The sequence below is a fragment of the Poecilia mexicana genome, unplaced genomic scaffold (genome assembly GCF_051168715.1).
Source record: "Poecilia mexicana isolate PSO_F unplaced genomic scaffold, ASM5116871v1 scaffold_6, whole genome shotgun sequence".
Taxonomy (NCBI): domain Eukaryota; kingdom Metazoa; phylum Chordata; class Actinopteri; order Cyprinodontiformes; family Poeciliidae; genus Poecilia; species Poecilia mexicana.
Genome location: NW_028263375.1, coordinates 14,712,189 through 14,737,190, shown reverse-complemented (window position 1 = coordinate 14,737,190; position 25,002 = coordinate 14,712,189). Strand labels below are relative to the sequence as shown.

At 39.6% G+C, this 25,002-nt stretch overlaps 1 protein-coding gene across 1 annotated transcript in view; it reads left to right on the top strand.

The window, feature by feature from the left end:
• The window catches only part of grm3 (glutamate receptor, metabotropic 3), a 38,151-nt gene extending 13,637 nt beyond the window's left edge, over positions 1 to 24,514 (top strand). Inside the window, exons 3-13 of the mRNA XM_014998765.2 lie at positions 849 to 1,411; positions 3,007 to 3,150; positions 7,076 to 7,345; positions 7,706 to 8,306; positions 16,174 to 16,416; positions 16,521 to 16,710; positions 17,510 to 17,819; positions 17,937 to 18,130; positions 18,243 to 18,375; positions 21,324 to 21,501; positions 23,395 to 24,514. Coding sequence (XP_014854251.1) covers positions 1,100 to 1,411; positions 3,007 to 3,150; positions 7,076 to 7,345; positions 7,706 to 8,306; positions 16,174 to 16,416; positions 16,521 to 16,710; positions 17,510 to 17,819; positions 17,937 to 18,130; positions 18,243 to 18,375; positions 21,324 to 21,501; positions 23,395 to 23,471 — 2,652 coding nt within the window. The 5' untranslated portion in view covers positions 849 to 1,099 and the 3' untranslated portion in view covers positions 23,472 to 24,514. The remainder of the gene's footprint in view (positions 1 to 848; positions 1,412 to 3,006; positions 3,151 to 7,075; positions 7,346 to 7,705; positions 8,307 to 16,173; positions 16,417 to 16,520; positions 16,711 to 17,509; positions 17,820 to 17,936; positions 18,131 to 18,242; positions 18,376 to 21,323; positions 21,502 to 23,394) is intronic.
• Positions 24,515 to 25,002: the final 488 nt, after the last annotated feature.

Here is a 25,002-nt window from a genome sequence, read left to right as displayed (position 1 = left end):
TTGAATCAAGGATTTACATGACTATGTAAAAAGAAACGGTGAACCATTTACAGGGGTAATATATTCTCGTCATATAATGAATTTGACAAATACTGTCAGTGGCATGGTAAAGTTAAAATACTTTTGTGTAATTGGATCTTTACAGTTGGGCTTACATATCAGATTTGTTTATATATATATCTTAGATTAACAGATTAAACAAGAGGTGGGAAATGATGGGCAGCAAAGCTGTTGAAACTCAGCCTTAATTGAGTCATAAGCTGTGCTCAGCAGCATCAGATTTTGTTGGCCGTATTGTTGTCAGATAGCATCTTTTATGGTAAAATCCATTCAGTCCTCACACTCTAATTATGCAGGGGAGAGTGGGAGTAATAAATATTACACACACACACACAGATACATGCACACATGAACTGTAAAACATAAAACTTCATGGGCAAGGAGAGAAATTTTCAGAGGGAGATCAGATTAGCGGAGCTTCTCTGATCTGTGGCATGAGAATACTGGGCTCATGTATCAACCAGCCATCTAAGCTGGCGTATCCTGTCACAACCAGAGGCGCACACACACAACTAAAATATGCAATCACATACACACGCCGTACAAAAAGTTTTTGTGAGTGATGCAATAGGGCAGGAGCTCGGGAGAACCTCTAAGCAATTTGATATCCCTACACGGCTGAGTTTTTGCTGTGAGGCACGAATGTCTTTGAGCCGTTGTTAACAATGTCCTCAAACCCCACCACAGGTCTGGTGCTTCATTGTACTAATAGCAATTTATTGTGAAGTCTGTGTAATAATTGGGATTTTTTTTTACCTCCTTTTCCTGCTCTCCCTTTTACCGTCAAGGAGACTTGATGGCCAGATGGTTTGCCCCTTCATGTGTAGTCCAGTTCAACACTTCCTGACCATTCCATGGGCCACGAGACAACGCCAACATCCACGGCCACAGCTTGACTCAAACCCTCTGCGTTTTCTGCTCCTCCTTTTTTGCCCCTCACCCCCAACATCAATCTCTGCCCTCTTGCTCTCCCCCGCTTCGACCTCTGCTTCTGCTCTCACCTCACATTTTGACAATCCAAGTCCTCCCTGAGCCCAACATGGTGTCCCACCTTCCCTCTTTAGTTTTTGTCATGATGTGTCAAGGCGCCCTGCTGGCAGACCCACCTCAGTCCCGCCGTGAGATCCGCATCGAGGGCGACCTGGTGCTCGGCGGCCTGTTTCCAGTGCACGAGAAAGGGGCTGGGATGGAAGAGTGTGGGCGCGTGAATGAAGACAGAGGGATCCAGAGGCTGGAGGCCATGCTGTTCGCCATAGACAGAATCAACATGGACAGCACCGTGCTGCCGGGCGTCTCCCTTGGGGTGCACATTCTTGACACCTGCTCAAGAGATACGTATGCGTTAGAGCAGGTGGGTGAGCTCAATTACTTAAAAAAAAAACCAAAAAACTGCATAAGTGGATGTTTCTGGGCATGGTTTGAACACAGGTTCTGCCTCTATGCTGATAAATAGTCAGCACGCATCCTGTGTGTAGACTCTGGCGTTTTCAGTTGCATCAGTTGACATCTACAGCTGAAAATAAACACACACAAAAAAAGAGAGATCTGCAAAACAGTGCAACAAATCCAATTTGAACTGAGAAAAACGGGGATAATTAGAACTACATATTCAAGTGTTCTATGACTCGCTTATTTGAAATTTCATCAGAAATGGGCCAAAGATCTTGTCTCTGAAGATAAACGTTAATGCTTGAAAGTGGCAGACTGAAGCTGTTTTCCGTTAGGAAAATGAACCAAATTACAAGAAAGATTACTGCACTTTGCCTCCAGGAACTGTTATCTTTTAATAAAAAGACTGTATATTATCTTGGCACATCCTCATGCATGTATTAAACAAGCTTCAGACTCATTCATGAAAAACGTGGATTCTTGACATTTAGTTGCTCGGATTTGGTGGCACATTCATAGCTAAACAAATATATTTCACCACACTACCTGTTCCTACTATTTTCACACCTCTTTAACTTTTTCAAAATGTGTTATGTTAAAGCCACATGGGAATTTTAAGTATAATCAATATTCAGATTTTCTTTACTGAGTCATGACATTCTAGCACATGTTTGCTTTGATCGTAAGCTATTCCCTTGTAGCGAAGGCTGTAATCTCAAGTATTTTACAGTCTCTAACAGATTTCTTCCAGAGTTTATATGTTTAGCTCAGTCCATCTACTTTTCAACTCATCGGCCGCCCTGTTCCTACTGCAGGGAAGCATCCCCAAAGCACATTGTTGCTGTCACTATGTTTCACAATGGGGGTGTTATGTTCAGGATGATTTACAGTGTTGCTTTTTTCATCATTGTTGTTTTTTTTTTTTTCCATTTTGGTCTCAACTGGTCAGAACAACTTATTTCACATTTTTGCCTCATTCTTTTCATTGCTTGTGAGAAACATTCAATAGGACTTTTTAGGACTATCTTTCAGTAATTGGCTTCTTCTTGTCACTCTTCTGTAATGGCTGGCTTGTGCACAACTAATAATTGTCCTGTTTGCTAATTTTTCAACCCTATAAACAAATAACATGAATGTAAGAGATGTATTGATTGCGAGTTGACCACTTTTTCATCAGTCATGTCTTTTATTAGAGTATAGACATCTCATCTGTTCTGTTAGTTTTCTGGATATGAGGTGTCCTTTGCATTTTTAATTCAAAAATACATTTTTGCAACTCTACCACTCTACATTTTCCTTTCACTTAACAAGGATACATTACATTGTGCTGGACCACAAAATCCCAATAAAATATATTGAAGTCTGTGGTTGTAATATGATAAAATGTGAAAAAGTTCAAGGGGTTCTTCTGCCAGGCACTTGTTCTGTTACTGTTATTCCAGAGGGATCTAATTTGAATCACGGACCTCTGTACTGAGGAAAACATTGAAAGCCCTGAACATATATTGATAATCGTTTGTTCAAAGAGATGAAAACCCATTTTTGAACGATTTCCAGGCTCTGGAATTTGTGAGAGCCTCCCTGACCAAGGTGGACGACACAGAGTTCATCTGTCCTGATGGGTCTTACGCGCTGCAGGACGAAAACCCTCTTGCCATCGCAGGAGTCATTGGAGGATCCTATAGCAGTGTTTCCATACAGGTATAACATTTACTAATATTAACAACATATTCAACACTTGGCCCCACATTACATCTTTATGAGCACCTTCCTGATTTTTTTTTTTTTTTTTGCATATCAACTTAAGGGTTTGGAAGCTGACATATTCCGGCTACCGTGGTCTGATTGTGTGTTAGTTAGCGTGCACATACATATTTCTTTGAATCAAGTTCAGTCAGCATGTTCGTCGGTGTTTCCCTAACTCCTGTTGCTCTTGTCACAGAGCTGGGTGATTTACATAGTTTAGCATAAAACCTTTTTCTCTCTTTCTCCTCTGTGACTGCACAAAAGCCTCCTCCTATCAGTTCTGAAATCCCTAATCTGAGCAACTGTCTTTCAGTCTCCTCAGCCTTTTCTTTTTCTATCCCTCTCTCTCTCTCTCTGCCTCTCTCTCTCTCTCTCTCTCTCTCTCTCTCTCTCTCTCTCTCTCCTGTTTTATGCATTGGTCTTTTCATGTACTTCAAATCTTTGCTTTGTTCTGTTTCATTGTGGGTTGTCTTTATGTGCATCCACAGGCATTCCCCTTGGCTATTAGGGAAGAGATCAGTGTATGCTGACCTCAGCCCCCTTCTCCTCCTCCGTCCTGGGGCAGTCATTGTCAACATTTTCGCTCTGCCTCTTGTCCTTCCTTACCCATTATTATACCTTGTCTCCTTTCACCTTATTCTTGTTCCCCCTTCTTTTTGCTTTTGCCATTTTTAACGTCTGCTTTTAGGTGTGAGTGTGATTCACAGGACCTTAACGCTGCCCTACTTTCTGATCTCCGTCCTTTAAAGATTAGCTAGCTACGCCTCTCTGCTTGGCCAGCGTGTCTCTTGCTTTTTAATGAAGTCGTATGGAATTATTTTATGTTGAACCATGCAGTTCAATGCCTGGAAGGTATTTACCGAGCAGTCATCGTTATTCCCCTTCATTTATGTGTGTGGATGCATCTTAGTTTGTGTGTGCTGATGTTTGTGTGCCCGTGCTGGAGTCTGAGCCACATCCAGGTATTACTCATTTTATGTTTCCCTAAATATATTTATACACAGTCACATCATGCATATTTTTACTGGCAGAAATAATTATGTCTACTTAGCCTAAAGTTACCCCATTTTTAGCATAAAGACATAATTCTTTTAAGTTCAAGTTTAGAACAAGGATTGGCAAGAATCGCTCAATGCTACATCTTCTGAAATCATAAGTGTGCCTATGTGTTTTGATGCTTTGTCACTCCACTGCTCTGTTTTTCCTCTTTCCATTTTTCTCAGTCAACCTGTTTCCACATTATTACTATCTTCCCTCCCTGCTTGCTCCCAAGAATAAAGCGAAGTGAACTCGCCGTGTCCCCTCAGATAAACCGTGTTGGTAGATGTTGTCGCTGTCTGGTGGCACCTCACAGAGCAATCCAGTTGCACTTCTAAGTGTGACCTTTAGTGACAATTAAGTCAACACCGTTCGTTGCTGTTAAACTCATAAAACCTTCCTAGATGGCTAAAAGCAGGCATCAGTGTGACTGTGGCAGTGTAAGAGTGTTTGCGTGGATTCCAACCTGTGTGCCGTCTACTGAGCTGTGTTATTAGTCTAATAGGATTTTGACATGTTGTCAAAACAGCTCATCAACTGCACCATGAATGAGATACAGAAAAACCTAGAGCAATGCACTCTGGAAGGATTAGACTGTAGAAAGTGCAACGTTTCTGTGTAGTTTGTTGATTTGTGCGTGCAGGTTTATGATGTATATTTATGAGTCTGTCAGGATGAGTGTGCGTAGCAACTGTGTTTGCATTGTTTGCGTTTGATCATGTCCTGGGATTTATGGAGAGAGCATGACTAGATTCCAATCATCATGAAAGGAATATGTTACGGACACCATAAACCTTTTAATGATCTCTGTGTCTGTTTTATGGATGCTGTACAGCACCGGTGCCAGTATCCTGCAACTTTTAGATGCATCTCTTTTCCAACATACCTTAGTCAAATGAATTAATTCCCTCATCAGCATGCCATTCAGCTCTGCAGAGGACTGGTAATGAACTATTGATTTGATTCAGGTGTGTTGGAGAAGGGACCCATCTAAAAGTTGCAGGATGGAAGCTCTCAGGGACTAGAGTTGGGCATCCCTGCTCTACAGTTTTGTTTAAGTTTCTGCATAAGACGGGAGTTTTGTGAACGGAATAAAATTTAATTTAATTTTGAAATTGGAAACAGTATTCAGTGGGTAACCCAAGTAACAACATAAAAAAAGAGAAAATAAAAGATAGAATAAAGCAAAAACACAAAGCAAACTGCACAAAAATATATTTTCAACTATTTAATTAACAGGTCAGGAGAGAATTAGGATTAAATGTGCTCTTATTCTCACCTCTTGGCCAGAGGACATCAGTTATACTATTGATTAAAGATTCATTTTGATTAATTCCAAAATTTGAATAACACAGAAGTAACAACCGAGTGACATTTACTGAATATCTAACATCGTCCTCTTCCCAAAGGAAATCCAGACCTTCTCCGGGAAGGTCTGGATTTCCACAGTTTTGACTCCACACGTAGAAATCAAAAACATTTTGAGTAATGCACACAAGAAGAGTTTTGAAGCTGGAAACGCCTCTTCAATTAGGATTCCGCTCCTCTACCAAAACCATGCTTTGAATATTTCACAGCAATTGATTATTTTCTTTGCTCTGAGCAAAACTTGTGCTGTTTAGAAGTTCACTAAATCAGCAAATTTTAATATTACAATATTTACCGCAATGCTTGTTTATGCTTAATGCTGCTGTCACACTATTACCTATCTTGCCATGTATGCTGGCATATTTAAAAACTGTATTAGCATGTATAAACATGAGGAAATGAAGGGGATTTTATAGAACAGCAAGTCCTGTTACCTCTTTGAAGTGTGTATTTCTCTTTTGAAATTCTCCTGTCATTGGCGCGTTATCATACGGGCGAAGAGGCTCATGACTCAGGGCAACAGAACTTGGTGGATGGGACTAGAAGGGGAAAAAGACTTATCCATCAAGAAGGATATTCATTATTTTATCAAATAATTGTTTTTCATTTTGCATTTTATTTAATCTACTACAGATCTGGATAAAAAAAAATCACATAGATTTTCTTTGTTCTTACTAGATCAATATGTTATATGATATTTTAGGCCATCTAAGAACAAAATTTCAGTACTTCATGCATGTCCCAAAAATATTAGATGAATTATTCTGAAAGTAGGTCAAGCCATCACTTTTATGTTCTGTTTCAAATGTTCTGCATGACGTGGTGAGTAAATCTTCATCAGCAGAGAGAGAATCTTCATTATGTAGTGTGAGATTAATATAAGTAATGTTATTACTAGGCCATTGCTGCAGTATTCAAGCAGAAGTTGTCTGAATGCTAAAGTGATGGTACATATGCCGAATGTGCGTCAAAGGTGGCTGTGCGAATTCAATACTCCTCAGCTCAGTTTTTTGTGAATACATCACAGTGGATTTATGCAAATGCCCCATGAACTTTGTGAATAACCTAAGTGTTCATACTTTATCTCCCATTTTAAAATACATCATACCTTTTTTAAATTTGATTCTAGTGTAATATATTGGCCCTCAGTGGAAAACACTTCACGGCTTTACAACAGTGCATAAAAACGTAAAATGCATTGAGTGAACTGTTTCTTTAGGTTAACAGAACAAAGCTGACTCAAAAAAAACTGGCTCCATTGTTGACACCTCACCAAGACATCTTTGTTGTAAATGAATTTTATTTAAAAAAAAAAAACTGTTTCCCTCATGGGTTTGCATTATCATTTGTTGGAAAAAAAAAAAAAATCATGGATAGAGAATGACAAAATGTGTGATTCATTTGGTAAATTTGTGTAGTACGTTATAAAAGGTTTCCTGTGATTTATACCTTATTCTACTGTCTATTCTTGCAGGTTGCCAATCTTCTCAGGCTCTTTCAGATCCCTCAGATAAGCTACGCTTCAACGAGTGCCAAGCTCAGCGACAAGACCCGCTATGATTACTTTGCCCGCACTGTGCCGCCTGACTTCTACCAGGCCAAAGCCATGGCAGAGATCCTCCGCTTCTTTAACTGGACATACGTGTCCACTGTGGCGTCAGAGGGAGATTACGGTGAAACTGGTATAGAGGCCTTCGAACAGGAAGCACGAATGAGGAACATCTGCATTGCCACTTCAGAGAAGGTAATGAAAGAAACAAAAATAGCTTAGAGTCCAAATCTTAAATCGTCACTGCACCAAAAAGACTCACTGAGGTGCTAGATTTATAAGTTTCTCGTATTTTTCCTTTATGGCTTATCTCCCGTTCTTCTGAATTGGGGTTAAAATTACTGTGTTATCAGTGCTTCCCAGTCAGTGCTTCCCAGTCCCATTTTCTTATGTCATTTACGACAGAAGTGAATAATAGCGTGAGACTGTTAAACACATTTTCTTGCTTGTTTTTCTCCATTAAATGATGATGATCACGGATTGCAAATAGCATTAGAATGGAAGAAGCATTTTGGGGGCTTTTTTACACTCCATAAATCCCCCGTTTTTCTCCAGGTGGGACGTTCGAATGCTAAGAAGTCTTACGAGGCCGTAATCCGTCAACTCTTCCAGAAGCCAAACGCCCACGTGGCCGTCCTTTTCCTGCGCAGTGATGATGCCAGAGAGCTGATTGCAGCTGCCGCCAGGCTTAACACCTCTTTCATTTGGGTGGCTAGTGATGGCTGGGGCGCACAGGAGAGCATTGTCAAGGGAAATGAAATAACTGCTGAAGGAGCTATCACACTTGAACTGGCGGCAAACCCTATACCAGATTTCAACCGCTACTTCCTGAGTCTGGACCCTGTCAAAAACCACCGGAATCCCTGGTTCAGGGACTTCTGGGAGCAGCGGTTCCAGTGCTCCTTGGGAGCTGGAGGCTTAGGCCTCGGGGGAACACCTCTTCCGCCGTGCGACAAAAACTTATCGATGGACCAGAGGTATTTCGAGCCAGAGTCCAAGATCATGTTTGTGGTGAATGCAGTGTACGCCATGGCCCATGCCCTCCACAACATGCAGCGGAGCCTGTGCTTGAACACCACCAAGCTGTGCGACAGCATGAAGGCCCTGGATGGGCGCAGACTCTACAGGGATTACATTCTTAATGTCAGCTTCACAGGTAAGTGAGCAAGAGCATGGGTGAAGAGAGTGTCGAGTTCCAGATAAGGTGGTGAGAGTGGATGAAGCGAAGAGAGAAGCAAATGTTGGAGAGGAAGGATACAAGATAAGAAGAAGTAGACAGGAATGCGAGTGTAGTGTCTGCTTAACGGTCGTCTAATGAACGCATGGCTGTTGTCCATCTTCTACGCCACAGAACATGAAAAGTACTGAAACAGATCCTCTTAATTGCTATGTATTGTCAGAGCCAGCTTGCCATTGACACCTTTTACCCATGCGTAATTGATACGACACTACAAAGTTGCTTTGAGGAATGAGAGCTGCAGTTAATCCATGAGCCATATTCTTCTCTCTTACACTAATGAGATTGTGTGTGTGTTATAATAGCTCCTATAGCATGCAGCTTGTCTGTCTGTCAGTCTCTGAAGAGTCGAGAGAGAGGAGACAGAGGATTGGCTTGACTGACAGATCACGCACAAAGGAAGTGTTATAAATAAACTGCTGCATCTCAGGGACTGACACAGGTTTAGAGGTGCTTATTCCCCCACCAACCGTGACCAGAAGCAGACTTCAAAACACCCTGGCAAACAACATTAACAGCGGCTTTGCCATGGGACATTGGGGAGAGTGAGCAGGAGGGATGGAAAGAGGACGAGGGAATGGCATCATCCATGAAGGTTTGGGGAGAGAGAGGGGCTTACAGATAAGACTGACAGGCAGACTAAAATGAGAAGAGAGAGTTTGGGGTAAGGTGAAAAGAAGTGAGAGGAGAAGTAGTGAGGAGAGAAGCGAGGAGTGAACAAACAAGAGCTGCAGCGGATCCCGAGTGGGAAATAATGCGTCAGCTGAAGAACACGGTTTTATTTGAAATGTTCCCATCATGAAAATGTGGGTAAGTAAAAAAATAAATAAAGTTGACCAAATCACATCAAAGTGAACAGTACTCTCCATTTTAGATAGTTGTGTATAATATTGATTGAAATGCCTCACATTACCTCCAGTAAAGCACAAGTGAAATATGAAATACCAAATTAAGGGCGATTTTTATTAGCTATCATACATTTATGCTATAAAGGTAGCATAAAGTAGTATAATGTGGCAAAGTAGTTGGAAAAAAATAACAGTGCACAAATAAATCAATCTCATTTTTGTTTAAGTTTTTCAAAAAGGTGAGAAAACAGTTCTTTTTATTTTATTTTTTTACAGTCTCTCATTTCATCTGGTGGTCCTCATGCAAATACAAAAATCTATGAAATTCCATCCTTTATGACTTTACAAACAAAATGAATGCTTCATGAATACATTTTTTATTGTTTTAAAATACAGTACTCCCTTTTCAGTTTAAAACAATTCAGCTCATGTTTGACCGGTCCAACTCTTTTAAAATTTTAACTGCGACCTTGTAGTTTGGCACCGATAGGCAGGTCCCTACTCCGTCCAGCAGCAGTGCAGGTTGCTCGTTATGCAAAGTATATTGAACTGTTTGTTTTTGCTACACTGTCGTCCTTAATTTTTCTTTTTTACAAGTTGCAAAATTTATATCAGACAATTGTTTAAAGAGTTGTCAAAGATTCATCTATATTTATTTAGTTTGTTGGTTCTTTTCTGGTTTATTTCACACCAGAAAAGAACCAGCAGCCAATGAAGTCATCCTAAAAAAAAAAAACAACTAAATACACATCCAAGAGTAACTACGGGTTTATAAGAAATGACAAAATAACTTTTAATGTGTAATCTTGTTAACAAAAAACATCAAAACAATGTTTCACTTTGTCTCACCGTTGAACAGCAAAAGAATATGTCATATACTTTATTCATATGAAGGATGTTTATGGCGTAGATCTGGAAGAAAATCAAGAAGATCATGTGATTTTCCTCACTTTTCTCTCTTTTCTGTGTTGCCGTCTCTTTCTCCCGTTACCTATCAAAACGTCTATGAGATGGATGTATTCATTCAGGGGTTCTATAGCTATAAGAGCTTGATTGTTATTCAGTTTAAGTGAGTTCAATATGACAGCACTTATTTTCAATTGTTGGTTTGGCCCTGAATGACTCATTCTCACTGCGCTGTATAGCAGATACAGTGAGTGGAAAAGAAGGTGAGGAGTGTTGAAGTTTTAGCTGCAGCATCACTATCCGCAGTGCTCTCAGTCAGAACTGGAGAACCAAACCTCCTCAGCGCACCATAGATCTAATGCACACACAGATTTTATATTGCATCAAAGTTTTATTCCACATGTGCTAAAGTGGTATCCTCTTTTAGTGGCTTTCCTTTCACAGCACAGTGGACAGTGTCTTTTACTGTAATGAGGTTGTTTTGTTGTGTTTCCCTGACACTTTATGTGACGCACTGATGCAGCATGTTGTTTGGTTAGGAGAGTGTTTTCAGTCGCAGCTCTCTTCATCTAGTCTCGTCGAGCTAGTTGCTATGGTAATAAAGCCGACTCCATTGCCAATTGTTGAGGTGATCTGGTAGATCACGAGAACCGCTCCGAAAGAACTAGCAGCAGACAGTGGGGCAGATTTGTGCATTTTGTGCATTTTTTATGAGTCCTTGTTACATGAGTCAACCACAAGAACACGGATAAACATGTGCCAAAAAGACACATAGACAGGAATCTGCGAAACAGTCAGCTTTTTTTTTTTTTTTTTTACAGAGGCAACTTGAAATGCTTGCTTTTTTTTCTGCCAGCATGGAATTGCAGACACCCCCAACCCACACACTTCTCAGAGCCATCATTCAACTCCCACCCACCTCCCCGATCTGCAGCAAACAGATCAGTATATACACACATGCATGCAGTCTCTGTTCAAATAGTGGTGATAGATGTGATATTCCCCCTTTTCTGCACTGTGTGTGTGTGTACATGCATGAGCGTGTGTGTGTGTGTGTGTGCGTGTGTGTGCGTGCGTGTGTGTGTGTGTGTGTGTGTGTGTGATATGTCTGTGTTAGCAGAGGCGGTGTGCCTTCAGGGCCATATTGAGCACAGAGCTTACTGCAACGTTCAGATGCAAGTGAACAACCTTCACTCATTCTCTGCCTTGTTTTCACTTGACTCTGTCTCTTAACCTCCATCCTTTTGTCGCTATTTCTTTGGCTTTTTAGTCCTTCTTTTCCCTCTATCTCTCCATCTCCTTTCCTGTTTCTCACCTAGAAAACATCCCACTTTTTCTACATTCAGAAACAGCTCAACCCACACAGACTTCACAAGGTTGCTCTCCTTCTTTCAGCTGTCTCTCCACACCGGTATGTTCCGCCACCCTTTCCTTTTACTTGTCCTTCCATCCTTCCTTCACCCATTCTTTATTGATTCTTACCTCTGAAGAATTTCCTCCTTCCACCTGTATCTCTACTAGCATGACAGTGGTTTTTGGTACTTCCACTGGTGTATTTCCTCTCTTTTACACTTGTATTCACCTGTCTCTCCTTCCTTGTCACTTTACTTCTTTTCTTGCGCTTATCTTGTCTCTCAGCCCATCCCCCACCCCAGAACCTCCTGTTTTTGGCTGAAGGTTTCTTTCTTTTGTCCCGTCTATCTCACCCATCTTTGTTTCACTCAGGCCTTAGGTCTCCTCTGCTTTCCTTCATCCCTTCCTCAATCCAGACTTCCTTTTCTCCTTCCTATCTGTCCTCTGGCATTCCCTTGTGGCCTTCTGCAGTGTGACCCAGGCAACATCTCCATCCTCTGGGATTGAATCTGCTGGGAGAACAAAAAGCTAATGGGATCTCGCTTTTGTTTTCACTTGTGACATACGAGTGCATCTTTGTGTATTTATGCACGAGTGCTGAGGGATGCTTCTGTGTCAGACACGCACTGTGAAATAAAAGAGGAAATCATTTCTCGACGAGACTCTGTAATTCTCTCTTCGCCCTTTTAAAAAGACTTCTTACTTATTCCTCCAAAGACCGCTTGCCTTCTCTGTCTCCCTGCCTTTAACACCAACATACCCCCTTGGGCCTTGCGTTAGCCCTTCATGGCTGAGGACATAATTAATTTCTCACCTTCTGAATGAAAAGTCTGTCTTCACCATGCTTCTAATTAAGCCAGAATAATAAGGTGTTTCTCAAGTTAGTAGAATTGCTAAAGTGTCTCACTTTAGAGATGTTTTCATGCAGAGGATTTCCAAACTAACTGCATTTGCTACTTTTTTTTTTAAATTGCCCATTTTGTTTTGTTCAATTTTTGGTCTTTATGGATTTTTTTGAATATCCTTCCATTAGCTTAGCTCAGTTATCCTAGCAGGGGTGCCTATCTCCAGCAATCAGCAGGTGATAGGTGGCGTACACCCTGGACTGTGGTAGGAAGCTGGAATTTTCTCTGGAAAGCTCCACGCTTAAAGATCCGAGTATGGGATTTGAACCCAGATCCTGCAAGGCAATGGTACAACCAACTGCTCCGGTGTGCAGTCCAGATTTTTAGATATTCTTGCAAAATTCTCACATTTTTCTTGTCAAAGCAGTGACTTTAATGTTTTGTTTATTCATTCTTGTCGTGTGGAGTTGATCTAGATTTTGTTTGCTTTTTTATGTGTTAGTCTCACTTTTTAAGTTTTGTTGAGTGTTTTCGTTGTTGTGGTACCCTGCAGTACGTGGTCATAAGTAATCAACGCGCCTTGATCCTCAGTTTGTGATTTCCTGCCTTATATATATTTGGCAGGAATATATGTTTGAGTTGACCTGATGCTCTTCTGAGCTTGTTTTACACTGTGTGTTCAGGGAACTGTGTAGATGAATAGTCTAAGCCAGATGTGTCCAACTCCAGTCCCCAAAGACTGGTGTCCTCCATGTTTTACATATATCCATACTCCAGCAAAACTGTTACAAAATAGTTGAATTTACTTTTGCTTTTTTAAGTACCTATAATGGTTAATTTGATTTCTTTCACGGGTTATTGGCCTCATACTGTCAGAACATAGTGTATTTTAACAAATACGTAAGATAACACATTTTCAAAATGTCATCTTTATTTAAATGCTAAAAACAGATACTGGTGTACATTTTTCATAATTGGTACACTTTTTACATTGTCTTCTGATATTTTGAGAGACGTTTGTCACATTTTCAGTCAGAAAATAGTGTCTTGGTAAAATAATTATAAAATTTCAAGCTCTAGTAGGGGTATGAGTCATTTTGGCTTAATTGTGTGTGGCAAATGAAAAAACTAAAATCCAAAAAAATAAAAACTACAAAAAGCAAACTACTTCAAAAGTAACAAATGGATATTTAACAATCTTACCAATCAACTGCTTTCATTTTCTCCTTTTGGCACCTGCCCTATCCATTTTCAGACATGCAACGTAACACAGACCTGTCCCACTTCATTCTGATTGGAAACTTTACAACATACTTAACAAACTTCACATACGCAAGCTCGGCGTCTGAGGCAGGACAACAGTCTGTAGTCTTACAGGCTGAAGTTGTTAGTGGATGTGTATCTATGTATTTTAGACAACCTGTATATGTTTAAAGGAACGGTATTGTGTATTTTCCAGGCATATTGCCATTTTGTAGCTTAATCAAGTATCTACATTACCTTCAGTTGTTATAAAAACGCACTATATATTAAACATAATTTAACAGAAGTTTGACTTTGTGATGTGACACTTTGGCCTTCTGTCTCTTTAAGAAGCTCATGCTCTTTCTGACACTGCCTTCAACATGTCATCACAACCATGTTTCTCATTATGCCATTTACAATGATTATGAGCAGTCTTAGACTCATGATAAGCTCAGCACCAGGTATTTGTTAACTGCTGTTTTAGATAAGAGAATAACATTATAACATGATGCATAGCTTAAAAAAGTTGATTTTATGTAATACCCCCCTTTAAAATTTTGATTATAGAAAACGTGGAACATATAATAAAAGTGCATTTAATGTACGTATGCAAACTTCTGACCTGCAATGTAGGTTTCTCTTCACTGTGGCATCTGGGTGGAGATTCAAAGAGAAAACATCTACCATCAGTCTCCAGTACATGTCTCTCCACTCTGAGGAGTCATAGAGAATTTCACTGGCTCAAACTTGCACTCGCAGACACTTTCTTGATAAGACATTCTGTGAACTCAGCATATCCACCTCCATGCAGTCAATAAGAAGTCGGGAGTCCTAACAATCTATTTACTCGCCGAACTTGATTTTTGGGTAATTCAAGGACAACGCTGAAAGGGACCATCAGAGGCATCTGTAATCTTTTAGGCTGCTTTACATGTAATTACCGACACACAGCTCATTTGGCTTCAGCACACATCCAAGGTCCTGGCAACACATATTTTTGATAATTGGCTGGCGGGAAAGTCTTACTGAAAGTGTGTTTGTGTGTCTCACTGGCAAATAGCCTGGTTTACCTATTACTCTGTGTTATTTTGAAGACTTTATTATATGGCAGCTGCTGGGATAATGATTGATATCTCTTCTTCATCTTTTGATATTATCGCCACATTCTTATTGCAATAATTTAGCTGTCAACTAACCATTTAGCCCCAAAATTCAAATAAGACTTGACGCTTTGTATTTCCTGTGACAGAGGGGAGGCAGGAGGAAGATAAAGGGTTTTGCTGTCTCTGTGATTTATGGATTTCATAAACGCTAACCCCCTCTGCTGCCATCTGACATGCCATTCTTCTCTGAACACACTGAGCTTGCACAACAATTGGATGGCTTTTGCTGCTGTCAGTGCCACCCATTTGTACGTGCTTGTGTACACGCATGCACGCGGAAGCTAACAGCAGGGTCAAGGCTTTGGTTCTGTCAGCACAGCCTCCCACTGAGCTCAGAGCAATACCTTAGCTATCACACTGGAAGTACAAGCTAATGGGGTTCCCACATGCATTTGTGTGCACATCCTCACAGAAAATCTGAAGGCTTATTTGCAATCTGTTCTGATTTATCCTACTGATCTCGTTCTGTATGTATAAAAATTGAATTTGACCTGCAAATTCTTCTGTCAGCCCAAGCACAGAGTGACACTAGGAAGGCGTTGCCATGTTATCAGTGCCTCTATCTACAGAGGGGCTGAGAGTCTTGTTATATGTTGAGGAATCAAAAACCTGGCATATCTTGCACTATCCCCAGTCGCATCATCATTTGACAGGCTGCACTGTATAACACATATCTCTATGTGTCAGCAACATAGATTTGATTGCTCCGCTATAGGGACAGATGTGGCATTGTGGGAGAGACACACTTTGTCTGAGTCAAAAGGACGAAGTGTCAGCACTATCAGGTCGGATACTGCCAACAATGCGTCAGGTTACTGTTTTCCCAGTCCAAAGTCATTTTCTCCTTCTTTTTATGGCTTCAGCATCATGCCAATTTTACAATCTCCTTTCTTCCCACATCCTCGGGGTAGATGGTAATCCTTTCATAACAACATGTATACAAACCAATTTGGCAGTTTCAGCAGTGTGCCTCCCTCGCAGAGGAGACACACAGGCTAATTCCATCAATGAGTGGGTACTTATTACATTGCCCAGGGTCTTTATTCCTGTGCCTTTATGACTATATGGTTTTATAGACAGAGGCTTAACGATGCCTTTGGTGATACACATGATCAGATAAGATATTAGGCCAGCGAATTTATCCCTATGGTACCTTGGAGAGGGATATGAAGCCAGTGACATGCATATCATCAAGCATCACTGGCTCTTGCAGCCTCTTTGCTAATATCTGAAACTGTCTGGTTCCCAACAATAAAAACATAATTTAAATGGCCTTTGTTTATTTCCGAACTCATAGGCCAAGGTAGCTATTGTTTATTATCTGGTGTCCACAGCTGCTTTTAAAAAGATTAGCTACAGCAAGCATTAATGCGTTTGTTTATTTGTTTGCAATTCCTTATCTTTTATCTCCTCTTCCCCACCACAGCCCCTTTCTCCCCTCCAGGAAGTGAGACGGTAGTGAAGTTTGATTCCCAGGGGGACGGCATGGGCAGATACAACATCTTCAGCTACCAGCGTTCTGGCGAACGTTACGGTTACGTGCCAGTAGGTGAGTGGGCAGAGAGTCTGAGTCTGAACAACGATCTGATTCGTTGGCCCAAAGAGGTGCTCCCAACGTCACAGTGCAGCGACCCCTGTGAGCGAAACGAAATGAAGAAAATGCAGGCAGGTAGGAGAGGGAATTCTAACTTCTTTTTTTTTTGTCAAAATGAAGCTTCATTGATTTTCTAGGTATGTTCCTACACACACATTTCTCATATTATTGTTCCCCAGGTGAGTACTGCTGCTGGATCTGTACGGCGTGTGAGCCTCACGAATACCTGGCTGATGAGTTCACCTGCTCACCTTGCGCTCCTGGCCAGTGGCCAACTGATGACCTCACATCCTGTTACGATCTTCCTGAGGACTACATTATGTGGGAAGATGCTTGGGCCATTGGTCCTATTACCATTGCATGTGTTGGGTCAGTGAAAAACACATTTTTTTCTTTTTAATCAAGGAAAAGATTTTTTTATTTTTTTTTAGAAATATATGCAAATCTGCCAACATATAGATACATGCAGATTTAAACAGAAGTTAAACAAAAATAATTGCAAATCAGTTTCTGAAATATTTCTCAAGTTTGGAGGGTGTTTCTTTTTATAAAAGTATGATCATATCTTTTTGAAACTTAAACATAGTAATAGTAGCTGGATTTTAATGTTTAATTAACATATAGATGAGTTTTTTCCCTTTTTTTATAACTTGAACTCAATATTTCATTTGATATTTAAGTTCTATGTAAAGACATAAAGTACAGTATATATCATGACACATGCTCACTACTTCACAGAGTGGCAGAAGAAAACAATGATAAAAGAAGTTCTGCCACAAGTTATACGTCATGATCAACAACATGTGAGTCATGCTGTTGATAAGAAGATGGATAGAAAAGAAAAACATATTTTTGCAACCGTGTGTCACCTTTTTGTCCACTTCATAATTACGCACAGCTTTGTTTTGCTCTGTCACATTAAATTTAAATAAAAGATATCAAAGTTTTAACATAACACAGTAGGACAAGTAATACTTTTTAAGGAAATATACATACTTTTTTCTTTCATTAAGCCAGTAGACAACAAGCATTCCTCCTCTAAATGCTGCCGACAGAATATTTTTGTCTTTATTATTTCTAACATTTCTAGTCAAGCAACACATACGCAACATAAGCTCTGCTGTATGTTCACACCATTGATTGTCTGATTCATGCCTCCCCTCTGCAGCTTTGTGTGCACTGGCTTGGTGGTTTGGGTGTTCGTCAGACATAACAACACGCCATTGGTGAAAGCATCAGGCAGAGAGCTCTGCTACATTCTCCTCTCCGGAGTCTTTATGTGCTATGCCATGACTTTCCTCTTTTTGGCCAAACCTTCTCCGGCCATATGTGCCCTGCGGCGCCTCGGCCTGGGCACGTCGTTTGCTGTGTGCTATGCTGCCCTGCTGACCAAAACCAACAGAATCGCCAGAATTTTCAATGGCGTGAAAGACGGCGCGGGCACAGTGAGGCCGCGCTTCATTAGCCCATCCTCTCAAGTGAGTGAATGCTGCATCCTGTCCATCAATCTGCATCAGCCAGAAGGATGGAGAGAGTAACTGAGACACAGAGAAACTCGGTGACCTTAATTCTCCTTTCTTCCCCCTCTTTGTCAGGTATTTATCTGCCTGAGTATGATTTCTGTCCAGCTAGTCATGGTCTCAGTGTGGCTGCTGCTGGAGGTTCCTGGGACTCGGCGCTTTACTTTACCGGAACGACGACAGACTGTCATCCTCAAGTGTAATGTGCGAGACTCCAGCATGCTGCTGTCGCTGGGATACGATGTGCTCCTGGTCATCTTGTGTACTGTGTAAGTTGTGTTGGAGTCTCAGAAAGTGACCAGCTGCTAAATTGATTGCCAATCCTTTCATTCTTTGTTTCAGACATGAGATATTGGGTTTGTGTTTTTGTTTTTTTTCTAGGTATGCCTTCAAGACCAGGAAGTGCCCTGAGAACTTCAATGAGGCCAAGTTTATTGGATTCACCATGTATACGACATGTATAATTTGGCTGGCCTTTCTTCCCATCTTCTATGTCACATCCAGTGACTACAGGGTATTTTCTGACACACGGAGAGGCATGCTAATGTGCTGAAAATTTAGATTCAAAACAAAACGGCTAATGTCTAAATCCAGAGTTACTCACCTGCAGTTTTTGAAACAAAAGGAAAAGGTTTTCAATCCAAAAAAGAATAATTTATCACACTTTTTGGCAAAATCATTTTCAATTATTCATATTTTTACATTTAACAAAATAATGTCTTCCCAGACCAATATTTGGTATTGAACTCTTAAAGATTTATTCAAAAATGTAAAAGATTTTAGGGCGTATTCACACAGGTAATTATTACAGTTAAATGTTGGCAAACCTGACTTTGTGCATTGTACAAGGGCAAGACTAATCCTAAATAAAATACCTTCAACAAGCAAACAGTGTTTCTCTGCACCGATGCAGTTTTTTCACTTTTAAGTGAGGTATTATGAATGCATCTAGAGGAAAGCCTACCCATGTCTATTTATTTATATCTATGTTCATAACAGCTAGAGCAAATTGCCTGATATTTTCCAAGACCATAACTGGTGAACATCTGCTGAAAGCTGGAGGTAATTTTGGTACGAAAGGGGAAAAAAAGAAAAAACTGACCTGCTGTGCTGCTGGATTTTCAAAAAGCATGATTAGGAATGTCACAAAAGTTAGAATGTATTATCCACCCTTGGAAGTATACCCAATATTTTTGCCCATTTTTTTGTAATCAAATAAATTGTTAATCAAATAAATCACAGATGATTCTTTTTGTTCCCACTTTCCTACAAGTTAGTGCAGTATACTTACTTTGACATGCAGCAATTTTAGAATCATACATTTTTGAGAACCAAATAAATTAAAGTGATGCGCTTATAACCTCTTTTTAAACCCATCTGCAAAATCACGTTAGATGTAGAAACATCATTCTGACATGATTTCTTTAGTCACATGTTAGGGTTTTGAGAAGCGCCTCATCAAGTCACCGTTTGGAGTTCTTTGTATTATTTTTTTAATAAAAACAGAAGTAAATTTCATCTATGATCACTTCTGCACCTTCTGTCTTTATGCATAAAAAGAGGGTAACTGTAACCTGTTTCAAAAATAGGTGCGATAGATTGATCCTCTCTGTCTTTATTACTACCAGTTTCCTCAATCCACAGAAAAAAAAGCTAACAGTGTCAGCAAAACAGCTGCAAAAAATTTAGGAAATTAGACTGCACATACGTTATACAAGAAGGATTAATTACCAGAGTCAATTTACAACAAAAAAAGAAGAAGAAGAAAAAAAAAAGTTAAAATTCTTCATGTTGAAATCTTTTGTAGTGTAACCTCAAAATAATACTGAGGGGATCTAACTTTAAAATTCTGTAAATATTGCAATGGACTGACGACCTGTCCAGGATTTACCCCGCCTCCTGACTGTTGACTGCAGGAGATACACACCGCCCCCCTCATGACCCTACAAGGACAAGCGTGTTACATAACGGAAGGAAGAATCTGTAAATAAAGATAGTTTTAAAGCTAAAAATAAATATTTTAAAAAATCACTACTTTCTAGCTATGCCTTATTGCAGTTCCTTTTCACTCAGCTTGATTGACAGAAACAGCCAGGAAGCACAGGGCACAAACAGGTGCAGTGGCAACTTTAATTTGTAGCTAATCCCATCCGCAGATGTCCCAATTCTGCTGTTCTGAGGTGACAAACAGGCTCCGCTAAACTGCTGACACATGTCCAGACTCACCATCAAAGGCGAATGAGTGTTCGTCTGAACAGCAAAAATCCTGAGTGTACACCTACACACCTTAAGTAGACGTGTTCACAAACACAGTCTGTTCCAAGGGGCATGAGAGAAGTGGTGCTGTCTGAGCTGCCCATTTGATCCCTGAATAAAAGTAATTTTTTATTATTTTGTTTTGGCCGTGTCTGTCCTTTTAAATTTGTCTTTCTCAGATTGAAAAAAGAAATATTTCTAAGAAATCTTTCTTAAAGATTAGTCTAGCGCAGACACAATGTCCTCCCACACTCATAAATATTTACATAAACAGAGGAGATGTTGAATTGTTGATTACTGACAAATGTGCTCAGCTGTGCTGTGATTTTACTTGCTGTAACACTTAGTGATTAGGGGAGCCTGAGCAGAGCTTGCAACAGACACCTCTGCAGACATGTGATCAAGAGACTGGGACAGTACTTAGCATCGATTTACACAATGAACCGCGTAGGACAAACTTAAAGTGAGCAGCAAGAGTCTATTAAGTTTGGCTTTTGTGTTCTGTGTTGATTAAGTCTTTATTGATCTATTCAGTAATTGTTATTCTCAGAACTGGTGTAAGGTAAAGAGATCTGAAGACAAGAGTAGAACTCTAGTGTCCTACTGGCTCTATTCATGATTAGGAGTCGGATGCACTTGTATCTGTTTAGCAGCATTTTAATGTTTCATTTTAGAGATCAGTAAACCATACTGATGGATTGGGTTTATCTACAATAGTTCAAAGTGCCAGAAGCTTCATTGTATTTACTGCAACAGACCAGCATTATTGTGAAATGGAAGGAACATGGTGGATTGTTTCCCCCATGATCTTCCTGCCACCATGGTTAACCTTGGTTATGGTGTGTTTAGAGTGATGTAGAGCAGGAGTTCTCAGAAGTACATTTTGTTTTGCATGTAAGCCAAAGACTTCAGTTTTGTTCTCCTCAGTAGATTTACTAGGGTCCTTTTGAGGCAAACTGTTTGCACTGGATTTTATTTTGGTACAAGGGCTGAATACAAATGCATGGCTTGGCTCACTTTTCAGATTTTGATTTGCCTCACAATTATGCACTATTTTGTGTTGGTGAAATCATAATATACCACACTCAACTTTCAAAGTGTCAATAATTTTTACACTGTGCAGTCAACAGCTACTTAAGTTGTTTAACTTAACAAGCATAAACTTTATTAACAATTCAAATGATACTTTTATCTTTTTTTTTCCAGGTTCAAACTACGACCATGTGTATCTCTGTCAGTCTAAGTGGCTTTGTAGTCCTGGGTTGTATGTTTGCGCCCAAGGTCAACATCATCATGTTTCAGCCCCAGAAGAATGTGACCAGCCACCATCTTAACCTCAACCGCTTCAGTGTCAGCGGGGCTGCCACTACGTACGCATCTCATGGTAGGTTGTTTTTATTGAGATGGCAGGTTTTCTGTGACAGATGGGCTTGTTTGGCATCCACTGTTCAAAAGGATTCCATGCACTGAATCCTGAATTACTGGCACGGTATGTTTACTTAAAGTTATTGGTTTTCTAACCAATGTTCTTTTTCAAAAAAAAGAAACGAAACCCCAAAGTTAAATGTAAACACAGATTTTTCATTATAGTATTCCTCTGTTTCACTGAAAATTGTACAACAACGAAATATTCCAATAGCAAACTTTTACATTTTATTGACAAATACCGTATGTTCTAGGGGAACGTCTTGCCAAACAGTGACAAAGTTGTCATTGTTTGGCCACACTGACAACAAGAGTGTTTGGAGGAGTCACTGGAAGGCTATTAAACCTAAGAGCAGCTGTCGGTCAAAGTGAAGGAGGCATTATGCTGAGCGTCTCCTTCACTGACAGTGATCCCAATCATGTATCTAAAATAGTTCTGGAAAACATAAAGCAGGTTAAAACTGAGCTTCTGGAGTAGCCCTCATCAACTTTTTGAACATCTCTCAACTGCTTAAGAGATAAAGAATGTAAAGAAACCAACTCTATGACTTTCTATTAAATTGATCAAGGCCAAAATAAATTTCACATTCACACCAATGACAGGTGCATTTAAATTTTTTGACTGTTCCTTTCAGAACAAAAATACAACATGTGGGTGTGGGTTTACAACTGTCTTAATTTGATCAAAGCCTTCTGTTAAAACAGAAATATTGATCACCAATTTCTGTTAAATTGGGAAATATCAAGTTTTGCCAACATGATTTAAAACACAGAAGGGAATAAATGGCTTTCACAAACATTTTTACTATTATCTTTTGTTCACACGAGAAGTAAAAAGATTAAAGTGGCAGCGTTTTCTCATGTGGCCACAGGGAACAAACAGTGCTGATGTGTAGGACATTAGAAAAGAGAGGAGAGATTGCGCCTTTTGCGCACTTGATGTACCTCAGGATGGAAGTGGCGCTTAAATTGATTGGTTCTGGTCTCAGAAGCAGTTCACTTTTTTTTTTTTTCCGATGGGTGTTTGTCCTAGTTTCTTTGTCAATCAGTTTGACACGCACTGCAGACAGAACTCACAGAACGAAGTACAGCTGATCAAACAGGCAGGAATAAAACAACAAGGCCTATAGTGAGGATGGTGCCAACAAACCTGAGTAGTTTATTAAAAAGGCGCTTGAGGTAGATGCATTTTCTTCCTCAAAACTGCAGAGTGATTATGAGACATGAATACGATCAGAAGCTTTCATGAGAAATTCAACGTGTTTGTAGAAATTTTACATTTTGAATGTTGTTCAAGTTTGAAGCCCAAGGAGCTGTTTTCATTTTTGTGTCAAAAGTTGATTGAAAAAGAAAAGTAAAAATAAGAAACCAAGTACAAGGCAGCCAAGAGTGGAGTCAAAACCCAAGGAAAACATTACATTTTTTAGAGCAGTTGTATGTTAATTTATAAGGACAAAATCTATATAGTGATTTGTCCAGGTTGCAGGGCAATGAATGAGAAGTAGTACAAGATAAGATAACTCTTTATTGCCATTTACCCACCTACAGTGTAGTAGCACAACAAAATTGGTCTACTGATCCATATAAGGTGCATCGTGGAATAAGTATGCTGGAAGCAAGCACTAAACTTTGATGTACAGTACTGGTTCTGTTTTCTTTAATCACTCAAATATAAAATAATAATTCTTTAAATTATTCTTTTATTATTATAAGAAGACAAGGACATGAATCCAACAGATCAAAATAGGAGTATGAATCGAAAAACAACATTTTCCTATCCAGTGAAATGTTTTCTTTACTTATTAATTATCAATCTTTGTGTTTTAATCAACTTGTTCCTTCTTGTTCGTAGCTTCTGTCAGCGCCCACTTCGTCCCAACAGTGTGCAATGGGAGAGAAATAGTTGACTCGACCACTTCCTCTCTGTGACAGCATCCAGTCTGCTCTCTAAACCCGCCCCTGCGACTGTTAGCCAAATAACGAACATTTTTCACCCCGGCTCTGTTTTACCCCCCCCTTTTTCACACAAACACTCTTTTACACACGCACAAACAAACACAACCACACATACTGAATACAAGCAAACGCCTTCCTTGTGGACTAGAACTGTGTTGTTTCACAAATGTAGAAAGTGTGTAACTATAATTAAATTATTTTCTAGGGATGTATATACATGAAATCAACATTGTTGTACGTAGAGAAACAAAAGAACAAAAAAAAAACCTGTTTTTAGGAGGAATTTTTTGGAACCTTTGTTTTTGATAGCTTTGTTTCAATGTAAATAGACATGAGCTTAAACATGGTAGGGGGACTGAGTCCTTCCATCTGGATGCACATTTGTGGCTCTGCTTGCCTCACTGCAATACCCACAGACTTTTGATTCTCATGCTTTTTTGTAGTACATCATTGTAATAACTAACTGTGTATGCATTTCTAATGTGGATCTGTACATTTGTATATTATACTACTGACGGTTCAAACAGCACAATGTCAAAGGTCTTGTGACACTAGAATGAATGTGGAAAAACAAAAAAAAAAAGCTAAAACTGGACAAACTAGAACAGCCAGAAAGGAAATTGAAAGGGAAAGAAAGGAGAGAGAGAGAAAAAAAGAGAGATTCATTAAATTTAGTGATATATTTCTGTTTGAGAATATATCATTTTGCATCTTGATAGATGTTTGTTGTATTCTGGATCTTTGTAAAAAAAAAAAAATCCTTCTGTGGCTGTTTTGGCAGAAAAACACATTTTGCTTTTGATACAAATGTTCCTATTTTCTAATTATGGAATCCCTTTATCTAAATGGCCATAATTCCAGACGTGTGTTCAGCAAAGCATCGCTTTTTCACTCCCACTCCTAAACTGCTGCGTCTTTTAAAGATTGCTGTGATGTATTACTAATAATAATGAATAGCTGCACTGAAAAGACAGTACTGCTAATGCTTTATATAAGCCCCAAAGAACAAAAATAAATCAGTTTTTCACCCAGTAATTGAAGTGCCTTGCAAAAGAATTCAGATCCCATGAACCTTTTCACATTTTGTCCTGTTACAACCACAGACTTCAGTGTATTTTAGTGGGACTTTATGGGATAGAGCAACAGAAAGTTGTGCAGTGAAAGGAAATTATGCTAGGTTTTAGCACTTTACAAGAGGTGTTGCTTTCATTTTCTGCTGAGTACTTGTAGATCTACGTTTAGTTGTATTCACGGCTGCATCAATCAAATTCTTTGGGGTATATCTTTACCAGCCTTGCTCATTTGGAAACTAAAATTGTTGCTCATTGCATCTTTGCAATGCAGCTCAAATTGAGTCAGACTGAATGGGTGTCATCAGTAAACTGCAATTGTCAAGTCTTCTGACTGTCATTGTAGCTCTAGCTATATGTTTAGTATTGCTGTCTGCTTGAGGATGAAGCTCAAACTAAGTCTAAAGTGTTTTGAAGTCTCTAACAAATTTTTA